The sequence below is a fragment of the Ailuropoda melanoleuca genome, chromosome 12 (assembly GCF_002007445.2).
Source record: "Ailuropoda melanoleuca isolate Jingjing chromosome 12, ASM200744v2, whole genome shotgun sequence".
Classification (NCBI taxonomy): Eukaryota; Metazoa; Chordata; class Mammalia; order Carnivora; family Ursidae; genus Ailuropoda; species Ailuropoda melanoleuca.
In genome coordinates, this window is record NC_048229.1 from 34968292 (window position 1) to 34986800 (window position 18509).

General features: G+C 51.7%; 1 protein-coding gene across 15 annotated transcripts in view; it reads left to right on the forward strand.

Annotated features, from left to right (window-relative positions):
- Nucleotides 1-14522, forward strand: part of POU2F2 (POU class 2 homeobox 2) — a 77393-nt gene extending 62871 nt beyond the window's left edge. For 7 of the 15 annotated variants that reach the window (XM_034638858.1, XM_034638853.1, XM_034638860.1 and 4 more), the window contains 10 exons: nucleotides 3664-3769; nucleotides 3864-3955; nucleotides 5594-5755; nucleotides 6002-6143; nucleotides 6240-6388; nucleotides 6473-6649; nucleotides 7909-7975; nucleotides 9216-9417; nucleotides 9555-9628; nucleotides 9884-14522. In XM_034638858.1, coding sequence (XP_034494749.1) covers nucleotides 3664-3769; nucleotides 3864-3955; nucleotides 5594-5755; nucleotides 6002-6143; nucleotides 6240-6388; nucleotides 6473-6649; nucleotides 7909-7975; nucleotides 9216-9417; nucleotides 9555-9628; nucleotides 9884-10215 — 1503 coding nt within the window. In that variant the 3' untranslated portion in view covers nucleotides 10216-14522. The remainder of the gene's footprint in view (nucleotides 1-3663; nucleotides 3770-3863; nucleotides 3956-5593; nucleotides 5756-6001; nucleotides 6144-6239; nucleotides 6389-6472; nucleotides 6650-7908; nucleotides 7976-9215; nucleotides 9418-9554; nucleotides 9629-9883) is intronic. The other 8 variants (XM_034638855.1, XM_034638861.1, XM_011230707.3 and 5 more) reach the window with 3 other exon arrangements.
- Nucleotides 14523-18509: the final 3987 nt, after the last annotated feature.

Below are 18509 nucleotides of genomic sequence, written 5' to 3' on the forward strand. Positions count from 1 at the left end.
TGTAATATTCACACACACACAATTACACACACACACACACACACACAGAGACCACATCTTCTTTATCCATTTATCTCTTGATGGACATGTGGGCTCTTTCCATAGTTTGGCTATTGTGGACATCGGTGCTATAAACATTGGGGTGTAGCTGCCGCTTTGGATCAACTATGTTTGTATCTTTGTAAATACGCAGTAGTGCAATTGCTGGGTCATAGGGTAGCTCTAGTTTCAACTTTTTGAGGAACCTCCATACTATTTCCCAGAGTGGCCATACCAGTTTGCATTCCCACCAATAGTGTAAGAGGGTTCCCCTTTCTCTGTGTCCTTGCCAACATCTGTCATTTCCTGACTTGTTAATTTTAGCCATTCTGACTAGTGTGAGGTGGCATCTCATTGTGGTTTTCTTTTGTATTTCCCTGATGCCGAGTGATGTTGAGCATTTTTTCATGTGTCCGTTAGCTATTTGTATGCCTTCTTTGGAGAAATGTCTGTTCATGTCTTCTGCCCTGCCTTTGTAATTCTGATAGATATTGCCAAATTATCTTCTCACCAGTGATGTGCAAGAGTGTGTGTTTCTGCATATGTCCCAACACAGCGTGTTACGCACTGCTGTTATCTTTGGCCATCAGATAGGTAGAAATAGTATCTCAGTGCAGTTGTAACTGTGTTTATCTTATTGTGAATGAGTCTGAATGTTTTTTCATTCAGAGCTGTTTGTATTTCCTTTGCCGGGCAGTCACCAGACCTATGGTGGCCAGATTACTATTGGATTGTTAGTTTTTCTCTTATTGATCTGTAATCACTCTTTATATGTTAAAGAAATGAACCCTTTGTGTCAAGTTGCTTATGTTTTTCCTCAGCTTGTTCACTTCCTATGACATTAAATTGGTCTTTGGAATAATGATAGCATTGGGAGGAATTGAGGGGCATGTGTCATCCCCCTCAATTTCCCAGAAAGAAAAAGAATGTCACTCTAAGTAACATAACTTTCCACTGTACATAAAAGTTGCTGAGTAAATTATGAAGCATCAGTGTGGGTTCATTCAACAAATATATGTGGAGCACTTACTGGGTGCCAGATCCTGTTCTAGATGCTGAGATTATAGTAATGACCAAAACCATCAAGATCACACTCTCATGGTGGAGCTGACATACCAGTGAGGGAGATGCACTGTGAAAGGGGACATGGAAAGAGAGACACCTTGAGATAGTGAGAAGACTTACAGAGGAGGTGAAGTGGAGATAACAAAGGGAGGGATGGTGGTGGCTGCTTTAGATGAGATGGTCAAGGACGGCATCTCTGAAGAGGTGATTTTTTTTTTTTCAAGAGAGAGAGTGTGAGTGTCTGAGGAGTAGAGACAGAGGGAGAGAGAGAATCTTTTTTAAAGGATTTGTTTATTTATTTATTTACTTAGTTTTCTATTTATTTTTAAAGATTTTGCTTGTTTATTTGAGAGAGAGAGAGAACACAGAGGGAGAGGGAGAAGCAGACTCCTCACTGAGCAGAAAGCCCAATGCGGGGCTTGATCCCAGGACCCTGAGATCATGACCTGAGCTGAAAGCAGGCGCTTAACCGACTGAGCCACCCAGGCGTTCCTATTTATTTATTTTAGAGGGAGAGAGCATGAGTGGAAGGGGCAGAGGGAGAGGGAGAGAATCTTAAGCAGGCTTCATGACCAGCAGAGAGCCTGACACAGGGCTCGATCTCATGACCCTGAGATCATGACCTGAGCGGAAATCAAGAGTTGGACACTTAACTGACTGAGCCACCCAGGTGCCCCTGAAAAGGTGATTTTACGTGAAGACCTGAGTGACAAGAAGGGCCTTGGCAGGAGTATAAGAGCTAGAACTGCTTGGCAGAGGGAACAGCATGTGCAAAGGCCCTGAGGTAGGAGTACAGGTCAGGAAGACTAGCATGGGCTTCAGTATAAAGGACCTTAGAGATCAGGTGAGGAGTTTTGATTGTATTATTGTGGCTACGAGAAGCCATTGGAGTGAGTGTGTGTGTGTGTAAGGGGGTTTTGCTTTTTCTTTTAGAAATGTTCAAACCTAAAAGTGGAGAGTATGACATAAGGAACCATATGTGCCTTCACCCAGCTCAGAAGCTATCAACCTTTTGCCAATCCTGTTTCATCTCTACCCCTCACTTTGTTTTGGTGGAAAGGCTGGATTTTTTTTTTCCCTCTCCCTCTGTCCCTGCCTCATTTCCCTTAAAAAAAAATATTTTCATTGAAGTAGAACAAATACTGAAAAGTGCACAATTCATAAATATACAGATCAGTGACACTCACAAACCAAGCATACTCATGTAACCAGCAACTAGATCAAAAACTGAATATGGCCAGCTCCCCAGGCACCTCTGGGATCCTTCTAGCCTCTCCTTCCCCAAATGCCAATGGAACCATATAGGATGCTCTCTATCGTGTCTTGCTTCTTCCATGTGTCATGTCTGGGAAGTTTACTTTGTTGTGTGTCATTACAGATTGTGGACTGCCCCTTCTCATTGCTGTAGCATTCCAGTGAATCAGTTTACTCACCCATTTCGATTCTTGATGGGTACCTGGGCTTTCTTTGGGTTTGGGCTATTACAGATGGTTCTGCGTGAACATTCTGGTACATGTCTTTTGGTGAACACATGTACACACTTACAGTGGCTAACACCCAGGCGAGGAACTGCTGCGTCCTGAGGCAGGCATATGTTCGGCTTTAGTAAATAGTGCCTGTTTTTGTTTTCTAGAGCTGCCGTAACAACCAACCATGAACTGGCTGTCTTAAACAACAGAAATGTATTCTTTCACAGTTCTGCAAGGCTTTAGGTCCAAAGCCAGTGTGTCGTCAGGGTTGGGCATCTTCTCTCTGGGTCTCTTCACAGTGCCTTCCCTCTGAACATTTGTTTCTGTGTCCAAATTCCCCCTCACTAAATGGACACCCGTCATATTGGATTAGGACCCTATATCCAAATAAGGCCACCCTCCGGGGTTCTGGGGGGGAGGGATTCCTACATATCTTTTGAGGGGCAGACACAATTCAAACCATAACAGTGCCAAAGAGTTTTCCAAAGTGGTTGAACCAATTTACTGTGCTGGAGTATTTTATTTTATTTTAAAGATTTTATTTATTTATTTGACAGAGACAGCCAGCGAGAGAGGGAACACAAGCAGGGGGAGTGGGAGAGGAAGATGCAGGCTCCTAGAGGAGGAGCCCTGATGTGGGGCTCGATCCCAGAACGCTGGGATCACGCCCTGAGCCGAAGGCAGACGCTTAATGACTGCACCACCCAGGCGCCCCTGGAGTATTTTAAAGCTAATTCCAGACATGCTTATCGTTTGCCTCGAGTGTTTTAAGAGAAGGGAAGACTTGGTCTGATTTACATTTTTAAACGATACTGTTTGTTCTGTGGGAATGTAAGACAAGGCAAATATTTCTTCAAGAAAGAGAAGGTAAAGCAAGAGCGAGCCCTCCTGGGACAGCCCAGATAGGACAGTCTGGTAGCCCGGATGTGGAAGAAGCCTCCTGGGGGCCCTTAGCTCATGGACGCCATTCAGAGACCGTGCTCCATCCTCGAGGCCCACCCTGTGGAACCCCTCAGGGCTCAAGCGATACAGAGGGAGCTGGGCCAGGACTCAGGCTGTCTTTCTGTCCATCCCCCCCACCCCCCGCCAGGACATACAACAGCTCCTCCAGCTTCAGCAGCTGGTGCTTGTGCCGGGCCACCACCTACAGCCACCTGCTCAGTTCCTGCTGCCACAGGCCCAGCAGAGTCAGCCAGGTAAGGCCCCACCCCGACGGCATCCCCTTCCCGGCAATGCTTCCACAGAACTCTCCCTCCCCCCTCACCCTGTTCAATCCCCCTGTCTCTCCAGGCCTGCTACCGACACCAAATCTCTTCCAGCTACCTCAGCAAACCCAGGGAGCTCTTCTGACCTCCCAGCCCCGGGCCGGGCTGCCCACACAGGTGAGAATGTCCACCGAGTCTACCAGGCTGGGTGAAGGGGGGTGGGAGCTTGAGGGTCTCCTTTCCCTTTGACCCTCCCCATTTCCACCTGGGGACCGGCCCTGCTCTGCCGCTGATTTGCTGTGGAACCTTAGGCAATCGGCTCCCCCTGTCTGGGTCAGCTTCTTCCTCTATAGAGTGAGGGGAATCAGCCAGGCCAGGGGCTTTTAACACTTTCAGACACATGGACTCTTTTGAGAAACTGATGATTTTGATCTGACACCCGCTGCCCTAAAATGCACATGTGCATAAGCACACAAAAAACCTATAGGTTGTGGCCTGGCCTTTCTTCCAGTTTGCTGACTGGGTTCTAGACTTTAATAATAATCTTTCATGATTCTTTATGGATTTCAATGTTCCCTCCTACCCACTTTTTTTTTAAAAAGATTTTATTTATTTATTCGACAGAGATAGAGACAGCCAGCGAGAGAGGGAACACAAGCAGGGGGAGTGGGAGAGGAAGGAGCAGGCTCATAGCGGAGGAGCCTGATGTGGGGCTCAATCCCACAACGCTGGGATCACGCCCTGAGCCGAAGGCAGACGCTTAACCGCTGTGCCACCCAGGCGCCCCGTACCCACTTTTTTTTTAAGAGCCCTTTCAAAAAAATGTGAACTATTTCAGAAAACCCAAAAAGTTTAGACTAATACAGGGCTGAGCTGAATTCTGAAATCCAAAATACTTGGAAAACCAAGTTGTTTTTGTAATGTGAGACCAGAAGTCATTTGGCTGCAAAACCTGTCTTGACCTAAGGCAAAGAGTATGACTTTCCTTTCTCCCTCCTGTGTGATATTTGTGCTTTGCTGAGAGCTGTTAATGTGTTTAATTATGGGGTGATGCCTTGACCCTGATGGGGGAGGCACATTGTTTATATGTGCGCCCGTGTTGGCTTTCTAAAATCTGCAAAATTTCTGAATTCCAAAACATGTCTGGCCCTAGCCTTTGGATAATGGATCCAGGACTTGTGTAGGCAACGTGGCCGCACTCACCACCTGTTTCAAATATTTTTAGGGAAATGAAGCATTCCAGAGAGAGCTGTTGCTTCTTTGTAAATCTCCCAGTCACCCTCTCCATCTACTTTTTAAAATGCTTTCACTTTATTTGCAACCTTTAACCAGATACTCCCATCAACCCCACGGGGTCAGCAGAGCAGACATGGTCATTTCCATTCTGCAGAGGGGAAAACTGAGGCCCAGGGTGATTAAGAAACTTGCCTGAGTTACCCAACAATTCAGTAGCAGAGCCAGTCATTGATTCCCTGCCTGAGAGAAGGATAAAACCATGGTCCCCAGCTTCAGGGAAAAAGCCCTTGGTTAAAAGGAGCTGGCTGCTCCTTCTGGGAGTTTGCAGGCTGGGAGGGAAAGTGCAGAGAGAGAGTTGGAGCAGAGAGAGGACCCTATGGTGCAGCATAGTGTCCCCTTGATGGGGATTGACAATGAGTGTGCATCAGCCGCCTGGGGACAGGTAGAGGAGAGCCTGCAGGAAAAGGCTGGAAGGCAGGGAGGGAAGGGGGAAGGGGGGAGGGGGAACTGCGCAGCCATTGCTGAGCCCCATCCTGGTCCTCGGTCCTGCACCCCACCCACCCCTGCCCACCCTACCAGGCCGTGACCCGCCCCACGCTGCCCGACCCGCACCTCTCGCACCCGCAGCCCCCCAAATGCTTGGAGCCACCATCCCACCCCGAGGAGCCCAGTGACCTGGAGGAGCTGGAGCAGTTCGCCCGCACCTTCAAGCAACGCCGCATCAAGCTGGGCTTCACACAGGTCTGGGGCCACCCGGCAGCACGGGCTGTGGGCGTGAGGTGAAGCCACCTGGCCAGGTGGTGGGCGGGGAGCGGGCTCCCTCTCCTAGACACCCGGGGAAGTGGGCGTGGTCAGGTGGTGGGCGGGGCAGAGGCCACAGCCGGCTGGTGGGTGGGGTCAGGGGTGTGGCCAGCGGGTGGACCGGGGTGAGCCCGTGGCGGAAGGCGGGGCCCTGATCGCCGCTCCATTCCCACCCCACTGGGCCAGGGTGACGTGGGCCTGGCCATGGGCAAGCTCTACGGCAACGACTTTAGCCAGACGACCATCTCGCGTTTCGAGGCCCTCAACCTGAGCTTCAAGAACATGTGCAAACTCAAGCCCCTCCTGGAGAAGTGGCTCAATGACGCAGGTGGGACTGGGCTGAGGCTCCCAGGGCGGGCGGAGGGTGGTGGGCCCGGAGGCGCCCTCTCATGCCCCCCCTCCCACCGTCTCCTCTCGGGCGCAGAGACTATGTCTGTGGACTCAAGCCTGCCCAGCCCCAACCAGCTGAGCAGCCCCAGCCTGGGCTTCGACGGGCTCCCCGGCCGGAGACGCAAGAAGAGGACCAGCATCGAAACAAACGTCCGCTTCGCCTTAGAGAAGAGTTTTCTAGCGGTGAGGCCTGGCTTCCTGGGCGGCCCTGAGGGCTGGGCTAGGGGGTCAGGGTGGACCTGGGGTTCACCTGCCCTCTGCCCGCAGAACCAGAAGCCTACCTCAGAGGAGATCCTGCTGATCGCAGAGCAGCTGCACATGGAGAAGGAAGTGATCCGCGTCTGGTTCTGCAACCGGCGCCAGAAGGAAAAACGCATCAACCCCTGCAGCGCAGCCCCCATGTTACCCAGCCCCGGGAAGCCGGCCAGCTACAGCCCCCATCTGGTACCAAGAGCTGCTCTGGGGGCTGGGGGGCATAAAGCTCTGGCAACACCCCAACCCTAGGCAGGCACCTCTGTGAACACAGGCTACTTGGTTGTCCACAGTGCCTAGCACAGGGGCTGGGATTCTCACCCTTGGGGACAGGCTGTCACATGGGTGGAGCATAGTCACACAGGGATGCAGTTTCCAGGGAACTGTGGTCTTATGTGGGGGATACAAGCACCCACAGACACACACCAACAGAGACAAAAATAGTTCTCACAGGGCATGGCCACATGGGGATAGATCCCAGATAGGGGATGGAGGTACCCCCCCACACATACACACACACAGTTCACAACCACACGTATAGATGCAGGGACACACAGACACAGGCAGGGACAGCATTCCATCCCTGGGTATACATTCAGGCTCACAGCTGCACGCAGACCCACTCAGGATCAGATACACTGGGACACCCCTTTATTGCATCTCATGTAGAAAGAGGCTGTGATGTGACAGAGAGGGGTCCCCCACCCCCCTGGTATGGAGGAAGAAGAGACCACATAAGCTGAGTTCTAAAGGACGAGAGAGAGGTGGCCAGTCACTTAAAGTGTAGGCAAAGGGACTGCCGTGCACAAAGGCCTAGAAGCCATAGTGTGCTGAGCCCAACTGGAGGAACTCCAGTGCAATTTAATGTGGTTGGAGCAGGAATGTATATGAATGAGCGTGAGGGTAGGGGCTGGGCAGGGACCAGACTCTCAAGTAACACGCTGAGGAGATTGAACGTGAACCACGGGCACTGAGGAGCTAAGGAGGAATTCTGAGCTGGGGAGGGACAGGGTCACATTAAGAGTGAGGCTTCTGGAGCTGATGAAAGGATGAGACTGGAGGCAGGGAGGCCAAGAAGGAGGCTGGTGGGTGGTCCCAGAAAATAAACAATAGGACATCCTGACAGTCTGATGCAGAGACATCCGTATCATCATAACCACCCTCCCACATACACACTCTTTAGACCTGCAACTGGACGGTGTCAGAGGAGAGGTGAGGGAACACTCTCAATTGGGAATCATTTCTTCCCGCTTGTGCTCAGGATCACTTCGGGTAAATGTTAAGGTAGATATGATGGAAAGAACCTAGCGTAACACAAGCATAGCATTGTGCCCAAAGCCCCTTCTCCCCTCAGTCTGAGGGCAGATGAATGGGGGTCTTACTCACAGGGAGTGTCATGGGGGCTGCTGGGAAACAATGGCCTCACCATGCCTTCTTTCTTCTCTCCCCAGGTCACACCCCAAGGGGGCGCTGGGACCTTGCCATTGTCCCAAGCTTCCAGCAGTCTGAGCACAACAGGTCAGGGTGGGCAGGAGCCCATGAGGGGGCGTTGGGAGGACCCAGTACAGGCCCCAAGTTCTCTAGCGGCTCAAGGCATCTGTGGGCCTCAAGGCTGAGCCTGGGGATAAGGGAGGCAGTGGGCACAAAGGGGAGAGGGCAGCCTCACCCCTCCCTGCTAGAGCAGCTCGGCTCTCATCTGCTGTACGATTTCCTATGAGAAAAGCATGGGCTTTGCTAAAACTTGATGTGATGTGTACCCAGGTTCTGGTCCTGGCTTTTATAAACTGTGTGAGTTCCAGGAGTGACTTTACCTCTCTGAGCCTCAGGTTTTATAAAATTATTGTGAATGTATAATACATACAAAAGCTATATACATGAATATATACATACAAGAGTGTGTATGTCTGTGTACGTCCCCGCCACACACACACTCTTTGTACCCTTGCTCCCTTCCTGGGACAAGGCCTGTGTAACACCATATATAAGAATAATAAAAAACTGGAGCCTGGCTGGCTCAGTCGGTGGAGTATATTCAGCTCCTGATCTTGGGGTTGTGAGTTTGAGCCCTATGTTGGGTGTAGAGATTACTTAAACTAAAAAAGAAAAGAAAAGAATAGAAAACAAACATCATACTGATTTTTCTCAGATTAAGAGATAATAAGTGGAAGTTTATAAAGTTATAAGGGTGTGCCTGGCACTGTCTAAACTCTCTATAAAGAATATTGACTTATTTCATTCTCACACTCATTTTATGAAGTAGGTTCTATTATTATCCCCATTTTCCAGATTAGGGAACTGAAGACCAGAGAGGTGAAGGCACTCGCCCAAGGGCACAGATGGAACGGAACAGCCAGGAAATTGCTGCCCTTGGCTGTCTGGCGGTCTGGCCCGAGTGTGGGCTCTGAGCCCTGTCCCCCTCGGCGCGCACAGCTGCAACCCCCTGCCTGGCCCCTAGAGGGAGCCACAGGGTGTAGTCTTCTGGGCGCCTGGCAGGGAGGCTCAGGGCGGGGTTCACGCCGTGTGAGTGCACCCGGGCACAGGGCTTGGCTCCGTGGGTGGCAGCTGCTCACACTGCGATTATTGTGATCGCTGTCACCGCGGCTGTGGAATGAGCGGGCGGGAGGCCTAAGTCTGTTCCTCCGGGGGAGATGCCGCAGGGCTCGTGCTGGGCGGGAAGGCGAGCAGACGTGGACCCCGGGTTCCTCGGTGGAGGACGAGTGGAAGCTGAAGTCTCCGTTTCTCTGTCTCTCTCTGGCAGTTACTACCTTATCCTCAGCTGTGGGGACGCTCCACCCCAGCCGGACAGCCGGAGGGGGTGGGGGCGGGGGCGGGGCCGCGCCCCCCCTCAATTCCATCCCCTCTGTCACTCCCCCACCCCCGGCCACCACCAACAGCACAAATCCCAGCCCTCAAGGCAGCCACTCGGCTATCGGCTTGTCGGGCCTGAACCCCAGCACGGGGTAAGTGGACAGCTGCAGTTAGGGAGGCTGTGGGGAGAGAAGCAGGGTCTTTGCTGCTTCCCGGGTGGGAGCCGCACCCTAGTTCTGCCGCCGGTGGGTCCTTGCCCCTGCTAACGCCTCTGCTTTGCCTCTTGCAGAAGCACAATGGTGGGGTTGAGCTCCGGGCTGAGTCCAGCCCTCATGAGCAACAACCCTTTGGCCACTATCCAAGGTGCGTGCTGCCTCATGTCACTCCCATCGCCACCAGCCTGGCCCCCTGGGGCCTCGAGCCTCCCCCCATTGCTGCTCCAGCCATGCCATCCTGCCCCTGCTCATTGCATCGCTCGCCTCTTCATACCCATCTCACCTTTGGGGAAGGTGTGAGGGGTGCTGATGGGGGTCAGTGGGGCAGATGGGAAGACAGAGGGCACCTGCGGGCAGGATGCTGGAAGGCACCCCCAGCCCAGCCTCTCTCTCTCCCCACCAGCCCTGGCCTCTGGTGGAACCCTGCCCCTTACCAGCCTTGACGGCAGCGGGAACCTGGTGCTGGGGGCGGCTGGCGCGGCCCCGGGGAGCCCCGGCCTGGTGACCTCACCACTCTTCTTGAACCACGCTGGGCTGCCCCTGCTCAGCGCCCCGCCTGGCGTGGGCCTGGTCTCGGCAGCTGCTGCGGCTGTGGCGGCCTCCATCTCCAGCAAGTCTCCGGGCCTCTCCTCGTCCTCCTCCTCATCCTCGTCCTCGTCCTCCACTTGCAGTGAGGCGGCAGCACAGACCCCTGGAGGCCCTGGGGGGCCCGAGGCAGGGTCCAAGCCCGAGTGAGGGCCCACCTTGCCTCCCCTCCTACTCCTCTGATCCCCACCTCAGTCCCCCCCCGCCTGGGAAGAGGGCGAGGAGGTCAGCGGTGGTGGCGCAGAGGGTCCTCGGAGCCGGAGTGACAAGGGAGGAAAGACCAAAAAAAAACAAAACAAAACCCCAACTAACCAAAAAAACAATACAAAAAACAAAAAGAAGAAAGAAAGAAAGAAAGAAAAGAAAACGAAAGAAACCAACCAACAAAAAGAAACCAAAAATAATCACAACAGAAACCAGCTGCCCCAAAGGAACCAGAGGTGAAAAACAAACAAAAACCAAAAACAAAAAAAAATCCCCCACAAAACCAAACCAAAAACCAGTTGCGAGCCAGACCTCAGCGTGCTCACCCTCACCGCTACGACACCAAATAAGAACCCCAGCCAGGGGCAGAGAAGCCTCGGCAGGGCGGACCTCTCGCCGAGCCCCTGGCTGGGGGGCCAACCCCCAACCTTGCCTCCCCCAGTGGGGGCCAGAGAAGGCAAAAGAGAATGTGCCAGCCTCCAGCCCCAGCCCCCAGCCCTGGGCCAGCGAAGACAGGGCACAGCCTGGGGCCGACGGGGTGGGCTCAGAACCACTCGCCAAATGTTCTTTTCCAGAAGGTGAAAGAGAAGGGGCCTGAACAACCTTACACCAAATATTCAGTAGCTTCATCCAAAGGATGTACAGAATTTTTAGCGTTGCGCTCAACAGAATGTGTCCCTACCATGTGTCCCCCTCTCCCTTGGCCCCCGGCTCTCCCCACCTGGGCAGGGGGTGTTGCTTTAACCTCCTCCTTCCCCCAGCCAGGGGAGAGAGCAGGGGCAGGCCTGGGATGACTTTTCACCCCTCGTACCTCCCTCTTTTCCCTTTGAAGGGTGGGCTAGGCCGTTTTGCGAAGTTCTAGCTCTCACATGCCCCCCCCCCAACCCCGTCACCCTCCTCTGCTCTGGAATCCACCCCCTTCCCCGGCCCAGGGGAAGGTGGAAGTTTTCGGCAAGAGGGATGAGGTGAGGGCATTCAAGTTGTCTTTTTTTCCCATCCTCGTCTGTCAGTTTCCCTGAAAAAAAAAATTCATATTCCAGTGCCTATCCGTGGGATCCTTCACGTTCTTTGACATTGACCAGAAACCAAAAAGAGAACTCACCTCGCTCTTCCCACCCTGTGCCCCTCTGATACTGGCAGATGCCTCTTCCTCTCCCCCCCAACACATGTACACACGCATGCACCCCAGTGGTGGGGTTCCTCGAGGTGGCATCCCCATCAGGGTCCATGTGGCGGGGACAGTGCCATGACCTGTGGTCCCCATCCGAGAGGGCGCTGTGGTGGCCACCACTCCCACAAGATCTCCCTTGAGGCTTGGCTGGACCCCGTGTTTGCCCAGCCCTGGACCCGTCTCAACGGACAGAGGAGAGATGCCGCTGGGAGCCACTCTGCCCTCCTGCTATTGTGGAGGCCAACAAAGTTTTGAACCAAAAAAAACCAAAACAAAACAAAACACAAAAAACAAACAAACAAAAAAAAAACCAAACAAACAATAAATTAAAACTAGAAAAAAAAAGAATTTATAGATATATATATATTTAAGGGAAAGAAGACAGGACTCTTCAAGAATAAGAAGGAGCCGCGAGGTGGAGCCAAGCCTCTGCGCCTGTGGTCCAGGCCCTTGGTCCCCAAGGCAGATGGAAGGACAGACGCTTCTTTCTCTTCACAAATACCTCATGGACGTCGTCTTCGGGAAAGCCGGAGGGGGAGGCTGGGGCAGGGCCTGTCCCTCAGCCAGGGCGGATGGAAGCGGGTGGGCAGGGCTGAGGGGTTCAGGGACAGGGGTGAAGAGCCCCAAGCTCCCTGCCCCCCAATCCACTGAAAAAGCTTTAAAAAAAAAAAAAGAAACAGGAAACAAGGAATAAGAAAGCAAAAAGAATGGACGAAGGAAAACGAAAAAACTTTCGGGTGGTTTGATTCCTCCTTTGATTTCTTTTTCTGTTCTCTTCAGTCTGTTCTCTCTCTACTTCTCCCTCTCCCCCATCCTTCGCTCTTCTCTCGCCCCTCTCAGTCTCCCATCTTTCTGTGTCTCTCCTCAAACCAAAGTGTTGCTGTGAAGGACGCGAGCCATTGAAATTAGAGACCTGGCCCCGCTGGGCGGAGCAGCCTGGAGTCCCGAGCCAGCGCCAAGCCGTGCTGCTGGACACTGCGAGGAGAGGCAGCCGCCGCCCTGGGTCCCCCCAAGGGCTCAGCGTTCTCTTTCTTTCTTGTCTCCCTTCTCCCACCCGGGAAATGAAACTGTTGGGCTGGGCCACGGAGACAGCAGAGACTCGGCTGTTTTGGGGGTCTCCGGGTGCCTTGTCTGGGCAGCTGTGTGGCCGCCCCTCCCGCCCTGGCACCGATGGGGCCTGGCATGCCGTCGACCCGTCCTCGCCAGAATGTAAGCATCTCCGCTGAACCGACTCCCTGCCCTTACCCTACCTCTGAGTTTGTCCATTTTTATTTCCTGAAGAGAAGGGACTGGCGAGAAAGCCTGGGCCCCAGCCCAAGGGTGGAGAGGGGGCCAAGGGCTCCTGAACAGATAGGAAGGACATTTGAGCAGAGCAAAGTGAAAGGAATTACGACCAAATACCCCTCCGAGAAGACAGGCAGCATGGAAGGCATGGTGGAGATGACTCAAAAACTATGATTCTAGACCAAAAACAAAAACAAAAAAACAAAAAAATAAAAAAAAACCAAAAAAACCCCCAAAAAACAAAACAAAAAAAAAACCCCACCAAAAAACAAACAAACAAACAAAAAAAACCCAAAAAAACAAAAAAAACAAAAAAAAAAAGGAAAAAAAAAGAAAAAAAAGGAAAGAAAATCCAGGACTCACCACCACCCACTTCATCCTGCTTCCTTCCCATCAAGTCCTGCCACCCGGGACCTCTCCCGCACCCCGCGCCCTGGTGTGGGGGGAGTGGGACAGAGAGGAGAGGAGGAAGCAGGGGCAGGGATGGGGCCGATGCCCTGACATTGGTGGAGGGACCCCCGTGCAGCCGGGGATGGGGGGGACCCTCCCCATCCAACCCCCATAACTGGGAAAAGAAAAACAAGAAAAAAAAGGAAATTCCTGGGAGGGGAAAAATAACCAAATCCCAAGCTTTAACTACAGCTGTGAAACCAAATATTGGGAAGGGGGTGGGAGGGAGGGAGGGGCAAGTGTGCCCCAGGTCTCCCCCCTGGGCCCCCCTCCCCCGAGGACTCGAGATAAGGCACCAAATACCTCATAGAACTTTAATGTTAAAAAAAGGAAACCAAATATCGTTGGCTGGGGGCCAGCCAGGGCAAGGGGCTGGGGGGCTGGAGGGAGCCAGGGTTGGGAAGGTGATGGGGGAATTCATGCCCCCCACCCCGCCCTGCCCCTTCCACTCCAGTATCCCCTGTCTCGACTCCGGGAAACAAAACTATCTCATCGTTTTTATTTTGTGGTCTGTACAGAGCCTGTGTCCGTGTGTCTGTGTGTGAGCGAGAGAGTTGGGGGACTGGGGGAATTTATGTGGGAGTTGGGGAGGGAGACCCCAAGCTAGGCTCTGGGCTAGGTGAGATGTCTGAGGTGGGGGGCCAGTGGCCTGGGATAGAAAAAGAGGAAGATGAGTGAATTGGAGGAAGGGGGAGCCTTCTGAATTTCTCTTCTCCCCAACCCTGACCTCCTACTTGAGGGAGGGACAGAGTACGGGGTCTACCCTAATGGTGGGCCTTTTGTGCCAAAAAAAAAAAAAAAATGCCAGTAACTAAAACACCTCTCTGTTCTCTTCTGGGATGGTAGGTCGGGGCTGGAAGTGGGAGGGAGGGTCTGGGGGGATAAGTGGGAGTGGATGGAGATGGGGAACCCAAGCTCTTTAGGAGTTGGGGCTAAGATCAGGAGGGGAGGGAAGGGTATGAGGCCCCCCCGCCCCGCACATCTCCTCCCTGGGGAAGGCTAAGAGAGGGTCTCTAAGCCCTCCACCCTGGGCAGATGGGCTAAGGGATTAGCCTTGTAGGTGATGACCTGACTAATTTCCTTGCCTACCCAAATCCCAGGGTGCCTCTCTCTCCCTTTAGCCCAGGGTAGGGGAAACTGAGTGAGAGAGAGAGTGAGACCGACTGAGCGAGATTGAGACACGCGGGCCCCCACTGGCCTCCGAGTGGGAAAGGCAAGTGCGAGAGATAAAGGCCTCCAAGAGAAAAAAGAAACAAACCAAAGATTTAACCATTAAAAAAAAAAAAACCCACAGACAACTCCGCTACCTTTTTATACGTTGGAAAAAAAAGTGAAAAAAATTAAAAAATAAAAATTAAAAAAATACACAAAAACTCCAAGCCGCAGTTCCTTCATGCGGTTTGAACTTTGACCTCAGCAGTCTCCAAAGCAAGATGACGATGACAAAGGCGAAAAAGAAGAAAAAATAATGTATATTTTTAAGTATTTGTCCTTGAAATGTTCGCTCCTTGTTAAACAAACACAAAAAGGAGAGAAAAATCTAGAGAAGTGTTGCTGGGACGGAGACAACTATTTACTATGTCTGTGACCCCTCCCTTCTGCCTCCCCTTCCTTTCCTCTATCCCTGCTGCCCCTCACCCAGCCTGTCCTCCAAGCCCAGGGGCTCAGTATTTATTTATTTACATAATTGCAGGGTGACTGGGGGCCTCTCTCCACTTGCAGAGAGGGCCTTTGGATGGGGTGGGGAAGGGGCAAGGAGTCTTTGGGGTTAAAGCAGGGGCCTGATCTTGGATCAACTCCTCTCTGCTAGCTCCTTTCTGGCTTCCTATCCCACTGCTGCCACCCTCACCTCCTAAATCCAAGCCTGCATTAGGGCAAGATGACCACCCACCTTATAAAGATCTGAGTGGCTCAGCCCCATCTGGGGTGGGTATCTCCCACCCAGTCCTTCAGATGACCAGGTTGGAATGGGGAGGGGAGGAGGTGGCAAGTAGCGGGCAAGGGAGACCAAGAAGGCTTGGAGGAGACCTGCCTTTCATCCGTTCTCAGCAAGTTAGCCCCACTTTCAGTTCTGTCTGACCCCTGTGTTGGTAGCCCCTCCCTACCCATCCTGTACCCCCTCCCTGTCTCTTCTCGTGGTAGCGGGTTAGCGTTTCAGTGTTCTTAACTCCAATCTGCTTGTTCATTGTACAATGTGCTTCTTTTAAGGCCCCATTTTTGTAACTTGAGTGTGTCATTCATCTGAACAACATCAAAAAATAAAAAAGTAAAAACTGTACAGAGAGAAATGCTGCCTGCTCTCCTGTGGTCTCCTCTCTGTTCTGGTAAGGGTGGTGGGTATGTGGGTGCTGTAGAGGGGGGAGGGGTTGGCTTTGCTTCTGTTCAAACAGTGAATGTTCAGAAGTGAGGCCCGAGCCGTGTTTTCACCCATCAGAACCAAGTCTCAGAATTCAGGATGAATTCAAATTTCTGAATTCATATCTCAGTCCTGCCATTTTATATCTGTGTGACTTTTGATATCTGACCTTCAATATCTTCATCTGTAACAATATGAACAATACAAACCCTGTGGGGCTGCAAGAATTACATGAGATGACAAGGTAAGTGCTGAGGACAGCTCTCTAGCACACTGTCTTCACAAAATGAGAACTATGGGAAAGCCAGGAAGCCAGTGAGTCTTCCCCACTTCCATCCCCAGAGGACTATCAAGACCCTTAAAAAACAGTTGACTTTGAAGTTGTGTGGTGGTACAAGGTATGCTCTTTTTTGGAGGGACATTAACTCTCACTCATATTTTTTGTGCCCAGCTTGACTAGGTCATTTGGCAAGAACAATGGCTTTACAGGCCAGGCCATGGCCTGATCCCCAAGACCTCACCACTGAAAATCAGAAATGGCATCAACAACTGGGTTTTCTCACTGGCATCATGTCTCCTTGTCACTGTTCCATCCCTCTGATGTATGCTTAGCACAAAGATGCTGGGATTCTGCAAATTCGACAGGACAGGATGGGGGAGACAGGAGAAAGGAAAAGAACGGGAAGAGGAGTTGGATCGCTTAGGTAAGAAGTATTAGCACTGAATTGTTTTGGCAAGATGGAAAAAAAAAAAAAGCACCTCTCCAACTCCCAAGACAAGTCAGTAGGGATGGGGAAGTGGGATGTTGGTATAGAGGAAGGGCAGTTGGTCCAGCCCCCTCTGGTAGGCTGGTGTGGTCAGAACCATACAGACCCAAGTTCCTTGTCACCCAGGCCATCCTGTGACAAGCACAGATAGTACACCTTCGAGCATCCACTTGCAGCCCCATGAATGTGCCCAACTGCTCCACATGCCCTTCCTCATAGTCACATTTGTCCTTTCTCTTGTCAAGAGCGTAGTGGACACTAGCGGACCACTGTTGTGTTCCCTCAACTTTTCTTCTGTTTATTCAGCTTCCAGATCCAACTAAAAATAGGCAATGCAAGGCTCTTCTTAGAGGAGTCAGCAACCTGCATCAGAATTGGTGTTTGTTTATTTATCTGGGCGGGGAAAGGCAGAGGGATTTTTTTTTTTTTTAAAGATTTTATTTATTTGACAGGCAGCGAGAGAGGGAACACAAGCAGGGGGAGTGGGAGAGGGAGAAGCAGGCTTCCTGCTGAGCAGGGAGCCCGATGCGGGGCTCAGTCTCAGAACGCTGAGATCATGACCTGAGCCCAAGGCAGATGCTTAACAACTGAGCCACCCAGGCGCCCCAGGCAGAGACAATCTTAAGCAGGTTCCACGCCCGGCGTGGAGCCCGACACAGTGCTTAATCTCATGACCCTGAGATCATGACCTGACTCCAAATCTACAGTAGGATGCTTAACCGGTGGGAGTCACCCAGGCCCCCCATTTTTAAAGATTTTACATAATCTCTACACTCAATGTGGGGCTTGAACTCACAATGCCAAGATCAAGAGTCGCACTCTCTACTGATCGAACCAGCCAGGCACCCCAGAGCTGGTGTGTTTAAAATGCAGATTTCTGGGGGCACCTTGGGTGGCTCAGTTGGCTAAGCATCTAACTCTTGATTTTGGCTCAGGTCGTATCTCAGGTAGTGGGATTGAGCCCAAAGTCGGGCTCCGTGCTGGGTGTGGAGCCTGCTTGGGATTCTCTCCCTCCCTCTCTAGGAAAAAAAAAAAAGTAAAATGCATATTCCTGGATCTCATCCAGTCCCATTTGCTGGATCTGCATCTCTGGGGGGAACTGCCTCACCAACATTAAAGTTCAAGAACCCTTGCCTGTCCAACTCAAACCCCAGGATCCAACAAGGGTCTGATTCTTGCCATCTTTTTTTAGGACAGTGGTTCAACTGAGGACAATCAAGTTTCAGCAGGGTGATGGTGAACGATGAGTCTTGTTCATCAGTGTTTGCACACATCAACTTTTCTCAGGGTGGGAGTCTAAAGTTTTCATTAGAAACTCTTGAAAGGAACCACAGTTGAGGAAGGGTGATGACCCCACTGTCACAGAGCCATTCTTCTCTGCTGAATCTTGGTGTCAACCAGCACCCTCAGGGTTCCCTGCTCCCCTATTCCTGTCCCTTTTCTTGATTCAACCTGATTTTTATTGGGTTTGGCAAGGATAAAGCCTCCAATTGTTCTAAGCACTTACTTGATACAACTTTCAGGATTTTGCTGCTTTTCTTGGGAGGAGGCAGTCTGAGAATGAATCTCTACCCGGGGATTGAAGGGAATCTGGCATCGGGGCTAAGATGGCTTGAGTCCTTGCTGCAAGGGCACGAGGTCACTAAAAGATGGTACCCGTGACCCACACACTCTGCTGGAAAACAACTGCTTAACAGGTAACTGCTCTTCCTTAGGGCAGTCAGGTTATCAAACAGGTGATTTTTTTCTTTAATAAAGTAAGGCTCGAGTAGTAAAGTCTCCATTACAGGTTAGGAGACTTGGCTTCTAGTCCTGGTCCACAACCTGTGGCCTTGATAAGTCTTCCCTCTCTCAAGCCCTCATTTTTCACCTGAATGTAAGGCGAAACCAGTGTATGTCTCCGAGCCCGGTGCCCAGAGGCTACTGGACTAGTGAAGGGGGCCGAGAGTAACAGAGTCTGAGTGGGGGAACTCTCAGGCCTCCCCTTCCCTGGTTCCAATACAGTTTCCCTTCACCTCTCATTTATTAGGGTTTGAAATACAAATTTTCTCCAACAGACAGACTGGAGTAGGAAGTAACCTTGGCAAGGCTTATTTTTCTCTGGCTGAGTCTCTTAGAGACAAGACAAGCATAGCAACTGAGCATTCCCACCAGTCACCGTCTTCTTGACCCCCACCCCTCAAGTATGTAGAAGGCAGCAGACTGCAGAGGA